The 12,064-nt window shown below is 39.0% G+C and overlaps 1 protein-coding gene across 1 annotated transcript; it reads left to right on the forward strand.

The window, feature by feature from the left end:
* The first annotated feature begins 536 nt into the window (after positions 1–536).
* Positions 537–6,148, forward strand: LOC126786781 (uncharacterized). The gene is made up of 20 exons (XM_050512703.1): positions 537–724; positions 894–956; positions 1,118–1,180; positions 1,390–1,544; positions 1,740–1,853; positions 2,123–2,188; positions 2,509–2,592; positions 2,672–2,758; positions 3,070–3,161; positions 3,291–3,351; positions 3,560–3,619; positions 3,716–3,776; positions 3,929–4,036; positions 4,159–4,277; positions 4,357–4,428; positions 4,523–4,608; positions 4,891–4,987; positions 5,164–5,301; positions 5,397–5,438; positions 5,593–6,148. The coding sequence occupies exons 1-18, from the start codon at positions 592–594 to the stop codon at positions 5,293–5,295; spliced, it is 1,653 nt and encodes a 550-aa protein (XP_050368660.1). The 5' UTR covers positions 537–591; the 3' UTR covers positions 5,296–5,301; positions 5,397–5,438; positions 5,593–6,148.
* The last annotated feature ends 5,916 nt before the right edge of the window (positions 6,149–12,064 follow it).

A 12,064-nucleotide genomic window follows, 5' to 3' on the forward strand; every position in this document is an offset into this window, starting at 1 on the left:
GGTTGTCATTATTTGCACATTTGCTACCCAACTATTAGTTTTGCCAATAAGTTAAGGTGAATTTTAAGATAGTAAATTAGTAATTATAGATATTGTGAGTTTTTATTTAACTATGACAAAAGACTACTCTATTAAAGCATTTCCAACAGTGTTAGTTATGTATGTCATCGTTAAAAATAACTAAATGTAGCATTTAGCTACTCAATATCATCGTTATACTTTAACAGTAATAACTATTCTTAAGCTAATTCAATTTTTAACACATAAATATAATTTAGCTAGAACTATTTTCTCTTTCTTCCCTAACTATACTTAATTAAATTTTGTAGCTAAAGTTAAATATAACTTTTAAATAGCTAGTATGATGAAAGTAAAAATTATCATAAACTTTGTTAAAAAGTCAAATTTATAAAAAAAAATTGAGAAAAGAACCGGAATAACTTGAAAGTAAAAGAAATTTAAAGATAAAAGAAACTATAATTACAAAAGTGAATATGATGATACGCACACTAGTTGAACTTCAGAACTGACTCCATTATCCAGTTGCCCGTTCCAAAAGGAGGACAAATTTCACGTTTGAGCTCATCACCAATGGCAAAGGTTCTCTCTTTCCATGTGTTTCTATCTACAGAGAGCCACAGGCCTTCTTCTTCTTCTTCTTCTTCCTCCAAGTCACTCAAGTTTGAGCAGAGAACAAGGACTTCCATTTCTGCACCCAGAAAAGGTACAACCTTTCCTTTTGAACACATTTTCTGAGCTTCAATGGCTTTCAGAATGCTGTCTTTCCTGTTAATTTAGTGAAACCCAGATAGGTCTGTTTCATAGTAGAACTGTGAATTTCGGTAAAGGATTTGTTTTTAATGTTTCTGTCACTAAAGTTTGTGACTTTACAGGTAATTTCACTCCCTCACGGAAAACCCAGAAGCGAGATTCAGAGGTTATTACACACAGAGGTGGTAAGTGTTTGTTTGTTTGGGAATTCCAATGTGAAATCAACTTTGGTTTTAATGTGGAGTGAATTTGGTGTTTGTTGTTATGTGCATTGTTTTGCTGGGTTTGAATGATATGATGATAGAAAGGTTTTGTTTCTGTTGCTAAAAAAGTGTGATTTTTACAGGTCAGTTCAATCCGTCACGCAAAACCCAGAAGCTGAATTCAGAAATTTCTCCTCATAGAGCTGGTGAGTGTGTATTTGGGTTTATTGCACTAGTGAGTTTGACTGTTTCTTTTGTCTTCATTTTCAATGTCTTTGTATTGTATCGAGTTTGTAAGAAACATGGGAACATGAGAAGAGTGTGTTGTAACGAGAATTGGTATGAAGTATGGGGTGTGGGACTTGTTGATTAAGAATTTTGATGGCTTAGTTTCGAATTGCTTTGGGTTATTTAGTTTCTGCAGTGAGGTTGATGAGGATAGAGATGGGCGGTGCTTTTGCTGATCTTCTCAATGAGAAAGGGAAGGGCTCTGGTGAAAATGAGATGGGATATGTTGAAAGAACTCTCGGCTTTCGCACACGGGATTTGGAGGACCGTGATCTTAGACTGGTTAGCTCTCCCTTCCACTTATCTTTATTGCAGTTTGAGTTTTGTCAGTTACTACAACAAGTATTACCTGAAATTAGGGTTTGAATTATGCTGCCTAAATTGTTCATGTGTGGATTTAATATTAGTTCTTAGAAGCTAAAAGAGTCTGTCTTGCTTGAAGATTTGATAATAATTCCTTTTCATTCCACTGTGTAGGTCACTGATATTGTTGGAGGTACCATACGTTGGAAGAGATATCTGGATCATCTGATAAGTTCAATATGTCGTGATGCAAACACATTTAGCAGAATGGAACCACTTCTTTTACAGGTATATGCCATTCTGATACACACTAGTTTCACAAACTTACAACTATTATGGTCTCACGTGACCAATATGAAAACCAGGACAACTTGATCTATTCTTACATGATGGATTGATTTCATTTATAGTCTTTTTATTGCAATTTAATAATAGAGTGGATCAGTGCTAAGCACTGCTAAGTGCTAACTGTTAAATGCAATTATTTGCAGTTATTAGTAATAATTGGAGGTGTCTGTCAAGTAGCTAATTTTGGTTCTCTCTGCCTGTGTATCTAGATTCTCCGAATTGGTTTCTACGAGATTGTCAAGCTTAATATGCCACCATATGCTGTCGTGGATGAGGTGACCTTCTATTTTTTTTTCATCTTTTAGTTTTCTTAAATTTTTCCTCTATCGAATTTGAGAGATGGAGAGTTTTTGAAGCCCCCAGGGTGTAATTTTATCCGAAGATTCTCATTTTTATGAAATTTAAGTTAGTTTGATTGTGTAGTTTCCACCATATGCGGGGTTCAGAAAGTTTATTCATTCTTACTTATTGTCAAGCTGACCCAAGGCTTTAGTATCAAGACTATTCCCCAATATATTGGCAATGTCTATAAATGTTCTTTTATGTATGTTATTGAGTGTTTTTCTAAATGACATACTTCTCATAACAACTGCAGAATGTGAGGCTTGCAAAAATTGCCCTTAGACATGGTGCTGGCAACATGGTCAATGGGATTCTCCGGAAGCTTGTTTTACTTAAGGTTAGCCATTTAAAGTTATATGCTATAATCACGTAATTGCTATGAAATATTAATTTATTTATTTGAATTTGGTTTGCAGGAAAGTAACTCTCTTCCTCTACCCAAAGTGCAGGGTGATGATCACACACAAGCACGTGCTCTTGCTACTCTGTACTCTCATCCTGTGGTAAGAATGTAGTCGTACTTGTGTGTTCACACTTCACACATCTTTGATTAGTAGGATAATGTGGTGGACTCTCATAGACCTAAATAACAGAAATTAAACAACTATTAATTTGAGGAAGTAGAGACTAATGTCTATCACTCTATCTTACATGATTTACAATTACAATCCTCTCAGAATAAAAACTGCCAAATATTGCAGCTTATCTTAATATTCAATACCTGAGGAAGAATCAAAGATTGAAATAGCTAAATTTGCATAGCCTGCTTGGTAATCTGTTTCCACCTCCCCTCTTATTTTAATTGATTTTCTAGTGGATGATAAGGCGATGGACAAAACATCTGGGACAAGAAGAAGCAATTAGATTGATGACATGGAATAATAGTGATCCTAGTTTCAGCTTAAGGTTTCTATTCTTCCTGTTTTTGCGCCTTCCTTCTTTAATTTTATATCTATTATTATATTTCTTTCGTTCTTTCTACCGTACTATTAGACATGATTTGTTCTTCTTCTTTTTTGCTGGTGCTGATCTCAGGGCAAACAGTGGGAAAGGTTTTTCAAGAGCTGACCTTGTGACAAAGCTTAATTTATTGAAGGTCACGATTATCCTTTTCAGCTGTAATCCTGTGCTGCTGAATATATGAAATAAAGAGTTGTTATAAATTTGTAAACACTCCTACTATGAGATTCTTTAACTGGATATAAAGACATGCCTGATTGTGTGGGAAACATAATTTACCGGCCTGGCTCTCTCGCCAGATATACTTGGTCATTAATTATTAAATTTATTTTCTTAAACCTCAGGTCCCACATGAGAATTCTTTGTATTTGAATGATTTTGTCCGTATGAAAAAAGGGTTGCAGGTATGACTTTACTTTTTCCTTTTTTACTAATCAGCATTCTGTACTTTTTGACGAAGTTGGTAAATGTCCTATTACTAACTAATTTTATTAATGCAGAGTGTGATTCAAGCTGGTTTGCTGAAAGAAGGCTTATGTTCAGTACAGGATGAGAGCGCAGGTCAATCATATCTTAGTTTTATTTCAAATAAAATAAAGGTTACTAATTGCTAATTTGTTTGAATCAGTTACTGGGTTTAAGTTACTTGCTGGCTTTTCACAATTTTCTTTACTTGCTATCTTCTTAAATTGTATTCTGCAATCTCATTGCAGGCCTGGTAGTTTCTGTTGTAGATCCTCAACAGGGTGAAAGCATTATTGATTGTTGTGCTGCTCCCGGAGGAAAGACTCTTTACATGGCGTCCCTTTTGAGTGGCCAAGGTAATTCGTTATCTAAATTAGTAGTTTCTGTTTAACCTACTGTGGAGGATATTGGAATTATTATTCTTGTATCATAAGTTGGATCTTTCTTCTAGTCTTCTTATACTATCATTTGCTTTCAGGTATCGTATATGCAGTTGACATAAATGAAGGGCGGTTAAGAATCCTCAAAGAAACGGCTAAGTTGCACCAGTTAGATGGTGTCATCACAACTATTCATGCTGATATGCGTAGTTATGCGGTAAGTTATTCTACAACATTGATCCTTAATTGGAACACAAAAATAATGAAATTTGTAACTTTCCTTATCTTTTCTCCAGGACAATAATACTATGAAGTGTGACAAAGTTCTGTTGGATGCTCCATGTTCTGGACTGGGTGTTCTCTCCAAGGTGATTGTATAAAAAATTACAAAGTTAATTTAGGCCATGCACCGACTTTGCATTTAGTTATTTGATGCAATTTTCTTGTTGACTTTTTGTATAGAGGGCAGACTTGCGTTGGAACAGGAGATTAGAGGACATGGAGGAGCTTAAAAATTTGCAGGATGCGCTCCTTGATGCAGCTACTCAGTAATAACAACCCCCTCGCCCTTCTCTCTCTCTCTCTCTCTCTCATTCATTTATTAACTACTTTTACCTTGATCTTTGAATTATGATGCAAGTGTCACAAATTGCCAAGTTCATCAGTGAGGATAGCTTGAATAAATGAAGACACGTCCCCTTTTGTGGAATTTGACAATCACAAACTTTTTCTTAAGGACATAATTACACACCCACATAATTACAGATCTTTCGAACAAATGAATTTACCATTTTAAGTTTTTCCTCATTATTTTTAATGTCCAAATACAGATTGGTCAAGCCTGGTGGAGTATTAATATACAGTACTTGCTCCATAGATCCGGAAGAGAATGAAGAGAGAATTGCTGCATTTCTTGTCAGGCATCCAGTAAGGGCTATAACTTGATTTTTCTTGTTGTATTTCGGACTATTTCCATGTTGAAATTACTGAAGTAGATTGTTACGTACTTGTTAGAAGTCAATACTTTTGTAAAATGTATATTCAGAGTTTTAAACATGCATTATGGGGCATCTTTCTAATCACAACTATTCCTCGGGTTTCAGTATTTTTGCATAGATCCTGTTGATAAATATGTTCCATCTGAATTCGTAACGGAGCGTGGTTTCTATTCCTCCAACCCCGTGAAACATTCCCTGGATGGGGCCTTTGCTGCTCGTTTAAGTCGAGTTTTGTAGATGCAGGTAAAATAATGCTTTCCATATTATTTTAATTTCTTTTTGAAACTTCTAATTGAACATGCTATCCTGATACACAAGTTCTTTGTTTTCATCAACAGGAATTGAGTTCTGGATTCGAACAACTTCTCCATAGCTTGTTGGTAAGTGTGACTGAGAGATTGCATACTGTTTCCCTGAAAATGAACTGAATTGACAGCCAGCTGTGATCAGCTCTCTTTACATATGATTTTTTCATTGAAAGCCATATTCACTTTTGAGGGCAACTAATTCACTTTTGAAGTGGTACTTTAACAGGCACAACAAGGATTATATGTGTGGTAGACAGCCTTTTCGACATCTTGGAGAGGTTTCTGTGCTGATGATCCAAGTCGCTTGGACAAATTCGCAATGTGTACAGTCAAAATGTTATACACCTACATTGCAGAGGGATCACTAGCTCTACAACAAATCAAGATAGCGATAGTTGGATTATCCAAAGACATGCGAGCCGAATTAATTCAGGATTTAAACTTTGGCTATGCACGAAGAACAGTGGAAATACGTTCAACCATGGATAGGTCCATACAGCAAATGTTCACACAGAATGGGGTGGGCGGGATGTTAATATGTAGGTTTGTAACAGAAACTTTGGAAAAGAGAGAATAGGCTGATCTATCTAGGTAGTATGCTTCTAAGCAGCCATCATGTGCCCTTTGGAGTTTGGAAAAAAACTCTGTACACAGATAGGAATTTTCTTTGTATTCATGTTCTCAAATAAATGAATTACGATTTTATGCAATTGTTTTCAGAGTTCCCCTTACCTAGGTCTTTAGGACTAGAAGTCTGAGATTTGTTGGGATTACTTGAAAGGGTTGAATAATTCCATTGCTGATCGTTCATGCATGCTAAAAGTTGTGAGGAGATGAAGTAAACATGTCAAATGTAAATGAAATGCTTTTACAGGATATGGTAAATTATATAGGTTTTTACAGGATGAAATATATCTATCGCAGTTAAACTTCATTTATACATAGTTTCTGCTTTGTTGAGCAATTCCCATTCATGTTTGCCCATAGTTGCAGCTAATGGTCGAGCAATGCTATAAAAGTTCTTCTCTTCCATTTCATTTCTGTTCAACTAGAACAACACTCATAATAAAAGCTAATAGTTAGGTCGATCATAAAGAAGCCTACAATACAAAGAAGGGTTCTGTTGCATATTATTCCAATCTATCGGCTTCAATTTTCACTGATTTGTGCTTCTTCTCCCCATGCAATATTGGATTTTGGCTATTCGTGGTGAACGACGGCCTCGGTTGTTCTCCACTTCGAAAGTTTCATACACCTCAGGCTTCTCTTTAACTTCCAAGTTGTATCGTAGTACTTTCAAAGTAGGGTCTGAGTTCTCAGATTTGCCATATCTTTCTACTAAACAAATCAAGTTGCCTTCGAGTGTTGGAAAATTCCGAGTAGATAATGACATTGATGATTGCTTTTCACCAATAAATAGAGCGCGGCCTGTCAAACTCTCCACCTTTTGTCATTCTATGCATTCCCTTTCTTCATTCTTTACTCTCTAAATTTAATCTGTAGACATAAAACTTAGGAAAGGAAGTACTTTCCTGCTCAACTTTCTTCACAAACAATGTCACCTTGACACCTTGTGACCACTACATAAGTGGAGATGGTCAAATTCCTCTCTATCTCTAACCCTGAGATTTGTAAGTCCATGGTTTTGGTAGGATCGGATTCTCCCCGGAAGTCCCAAACCATAATGCGGTTGCTAGACACAACATAAAACTGGTCCTTTAGAGCTTAACATCAGCTTCCATTGCAAGCTTGCAACCTAATGAAGCGAAGTCGGTCCATCTGATGCCTGCTCCATGCTTGAAGAATACCATCCTAGTTGTTGGATTGTGGTCTGCAAGCAACAAAGTGACAACAATGAAGTTGTTGATGCGAGACGGGTCGTCGGAGAGGGCAGCTCTATGGATGGGAAGGTGACTACTGGGAATCGATGGGAGTTCAATTCTAACCCCAGAAAGCGGGTTCCAAACCCCTTTAAAAAAAGATGTATATACTAGCATTGTCCTACACACGATGTGTGTAGATTTTTTTAGGATTAATCACATATAAGGCCAATTGGACTACTACATTTACACAAAAAGACACCCAATAAGATTTACCAAAAGGACACAGCATTTCAAAATGGCTTAATTTTTTGACATTGGAAACCATTATATTTATTTTTGTTCCGGGAGAATTACTATTCTACCCTTGTGTGTGTCTTAGCCTAATAGGTTTCCTGTTAGGAGATAGATTAACATCTCTGTAATAGATTAGGACTCCGAATCCTACGGGATTGTGGTTTTGTAATGCCTATATATAGGCCCCCATATCATTCAATAATACACAAGTATTTCATCCTCAAACACGTTATCAGCACGAAGCCCTAAAAACCCTGAATCTTTTAGAGCCTTCCGAAAATTTTCTCTTCTTCCCTCCGTCGCTCCTGCCCGCCGCTACCTCCTGCCTGCCCTCGCAGCCCCTGCCCCTCGCAAGCCCCGCAGCCCTGCAGCTCCGCAGCCCTGCAGCCCCTGCCCGCAGCCCTGCTGCTCGCCGCTCGCCGTATTCGCCGCTCGCCGTTCGCCGCATTCGCCGCTCGCCGCATTCGCCGCTCGCCGCACCTGCTGCTCGCCTCAAAGCATTCAAAATTGCTCCTCCCGCATATTCACGCAAGAGACGTGAAAATCACAAGCAAGGACTTCGCTCAAGAGAAGCTACTCCCGTATACTACAAACCTCCCAAGGTAAATTTTTATAAACGTTCCCGCTTTTGAACGTATAGATATATTATATCGGGCGCTATTAGCCTTCTTCTTGTCTTAATTCCGGCCTTTCTTATAACGCCGATGAGACTATAGAGGGATGGGTTTCCCCTCTTGGTCGATGTTTTCTGTGTGACGGTCCTGGGGGAGTCACGATTGTTTTGAAAGGGAAGTTAATCGATTTTCGTGTGGTCGCCTGAGTGCACCGCTGTTTTGGGTGCGATCATGAGAATCGCCGATATGCATCGATTATTTTGTGACCATATACATCACAACCCTTCTAATTCCGGTTACATACTTGAATAGTTTCGATTATTCGAAACCTATACAACCCTCGTTTCTTATGGATGGGTCGCCATCGCGACTGTTATTTGAATGTTTGAGTTTTCTTAAACTCATGTCTATAAACGATAATCCCAAGGTCTACGTACTCATTTATTTGAGTTGATTCATTACTCTGATGCAGCACTATTTGCTGACAAAAGATCCCAAAAATAAAGAATTCTATGGGACACACTTAACAGTGATTTAATGAACGTCTATGACGTTGTATTATCAGAGTTAACCTTGATTTATACTCCACATCAAAGAAACACATGCCATTTTTGGCACCTGTATCTATTTCTGGAGGGAATTTTGGAGATGGAAACGTAACATTCTTCCATTCTCAAGTAAGCAAACATTTTTGAGCCTCAGGCTAAGGCTCCGCCCAATCCGATATGCAAGATTTGTTGCTACGGACTTTTGATTAGTCAATCTATTTTGACTATGTTTTCTGCTTACTATTTTTCAAGTATGACGTTGGCATTGCCATGCTTATTGCTCGACTTTAGCTTAAGTCGTCTATTGGAATTGGAAGCTTGTTTGTGTTGTATTAAATATTGGCATATTCTATAAAATCTCTCGTATTTCTTGTTTACAAGATTGACTCGTGAGAATTTTATTTGCCTTGGCTTAGCATGCATGGTCAACGTTGCAACTCACGTGGTTTTTAAATTGGCCGCTTTTGGGTTACATGGGACCCCAATAGCACTACATTGTGATTTTGGACTTTGAAATTTGGAAAACGGACCTCGGAACGTCAAAATTGACGTCGTTTTTTCCGGTTACTGTTCCGGCGTTTCCGGAACGTTTTCCGGCGTTTTACCGGCGTATTCGCTGCCTTCCGGCCATTTGCCGGCGTTTCCGGCACCGCCATCCGGTTCCGGACGGCGTTCCCTGTCGGACCTGAAGTTACGGCCTCCATACCGGCCGGATTTCCGGCAATTGGTGCCGCCGGCTTCCGACGAGTTTTTCCGACGTTTTTTTTCGTCGTTTCTCGTCATTTTTCCGGCATATTTCCAGCAGTTTTTACTGCCACGTTTTCCGAGTCCAAATTTCACCCGGTTTTGAGTTATTTTGACATGGTTTTCCGGTTAATTTTCCGGTTTTCTCCAAGTCGTTTCATAGCTCAAATGATTTTATTATTATTGGTGACCACCCGCACCAATTGGATGGTCTTTACCACCCAAATTGTTTGGTATTCAACTGCTCTAATACCATGTTTTTCCAACTCTTAAGTTGAAGAATGTAGTTCTATTGCCATGTGATACATTCGATAGGATTGCCATTTGTTTCAATCCCCTCTCTTACAATATCCTACGGCGTATTGTGTAGAGAAGTTCACCGCGTCGTTGACTCTCTTAATCTTCATTTTGAGAATGTCCCGCCGTGAAATCGAGTGTCTTGCTAATTGCGTAACCACCCACACTGTCCTACGGCGCAGGTAGTTGTTTTACGGATCTCGTGCGGAGATTGTGTTCTATATCTTCGTGCCTTGCTAAGTTTTAAAGGCCATACATGCCAATGATGGATTTTCATCTTGATATTTGTGTTAAGAATGGAGAGGAATAAATCTGTCAGATTTCATTGACAGTATCTTTTTCAAGCTTCGACAGTAGCTTTGTTAGCCTGTAGACATCGTTTTGCTTGCCTACAGCAGTAGCTTTATGTAACTCAAGATTCTTTGAATCATGGGTTCGGTTTTACTGTCTTCTCGGTTTTGACATGATCGTTTTTTGGTCATTTTGAACAAGATATGATGATTCGAGTTCTTTGAAATTCACATTATCATCTATTTTTCATGTTAACGAAGCGATTGGAGGACCACCTCACCCATGCTCCACACGGTGAGGCCGAGCCTGCCTATTTCGGCGGCTCCATGGCATTAAGGCCGTCGGTGGCGGCATCCCCTCCTTCACAGGAGCTTGTGATGCCTCCCGTGTCTTCTAATGCCTCCATGACAATCTCTGATGCCAATCGCTCATTTTCCAAAGCTTGTTCTTTTGCTAGATTTCAAGGAAGTCCTTATTTGCTAAGGCTCCAACCGAGAACATTCCATTCTTACAAAGTATTTAAGGTGACATTAGTGGACCCTATCCAACCGAATACGGACATTTTTCGGTATTTTTATGGTATAGGTTAAGAGCATCGACGCGTTGGTCACACGTCGCTTTGCTTTCCACAAGAAACGCTGCATTCGCTAAAGTTTTTAGCTATGATCATCATACTAAGGGCTCACCACCCTTCCTATCCTCTCAAATCTATTTGAATGGATACCATTGGAGAGTTCACCTCCACGACTTTGATGATTTCGTTTTGCATATCTACTAGGATCGTCGTTGAACATATTATTCCTCATGTTCATTCACCGCATGATCTAGCAGAGCTCGGACTTGGTTATGGGTACTAACCTGCCGATTTTTGCATGGGGATATGTAATGATGTTGCATGCAGCGACACTTATTCGTTTCAGACCCACAACTTGCCAAGCGTTTAGTGCGTACCAGATGGTTACTGGATACGATCCCAACGTTCTTTTCCTTAAACGCCTATTTGGTTAAAGTTATTTATGTGCCTCTATTGTAGTTATCTCAATGGGTCTACTTGAAACGATTAAGTATTCTGGTTGGTTATGATTTATGAATCACCAACACTTGTCCGCTATTTCCAATCTACAACCGTTGATCTCTATCCTGCGATATTAGCAGACGATCACTTTGATGAGACATATTTCCCGTCGTTAGGGGGAGATATGGAATGCTCCCATTCTGGTTTTAACGCCAGGAATTGACGTGGTGTGGCACTATGTCTCATTAAGATCCCGTACTACTCAAAGTGAGTAAATGTGCAACGCATTATCGACCTCCAGAAAGTCAAACATTCGATGCTCAATGACTTTACCGATATTGCGAAAGTGACGAGATCGCACATAAATGCTGTGATGTGCCGGTAAGGTTGGAACTCTCAAAATATGAGAGAATTTCATATGACCTGGTCCTAGCACCGTTGGCACCATCTCTGACAGTGGGAAGGAAGCCGGCGATGACACCATCGTACGCTGTGGTGTTGTCGGCGCCCGTGGCATTGCACCACAAAACAAGGGCGGCAAACGCAAAGATGGACTAGTAAGGGTCATAGCTTCGGTCTTGGCTCCTGCCTAGATGAGGGGGAGACCATTATTCTCTAGAATCAAAACTAGAAAGAAGCGAAGTGCGTAGGCACAAGTATTTCGCCCATCATCAAGAGATATTCTCTAAACATGTGTATCGACTAAGTTTCTGTGGGACGCTACAGACTCCTTTTGTTGATGTTAGAGAAGAATAGAAATCTCACGAATTGATCGTATACAGCGCGCGCGTGTGTTTAATGTATTGATCTCCCATGATTGATGATGTATTCGCTTATGCTCTTATTCCGTTGTAAAGCATCAACGATGAGCAACTTGACCGAAGTGGAAAGAATCAATACAGGCTGAACTAGACTTGTTATGTTGGTCGTTGTTCGTAAGTGTAATGAGAAAGATGAAGTCATGCGATATATGCAGGACTTATGGCGCAAAGATTGTCTCATTATCCTAGTATTGACTACGATGAGTTATATTCTCTCGTTATGGACATAATTTCTTTCCGCTACTTGATCA

Source organism: Argentina anserina, chromosome 3, assembly GCF_933775445.1.
Source record: "Argentina anserina chromosome 3, drPotAnse1.1, whole genome shotgun sequence".
Taxonomy (NCBI): Eukaryota; Viridiplantae; Streptophyta; class Magnoliopsida; order Rosales; family Rosaceae; genus Argentina; species Argentina anserina.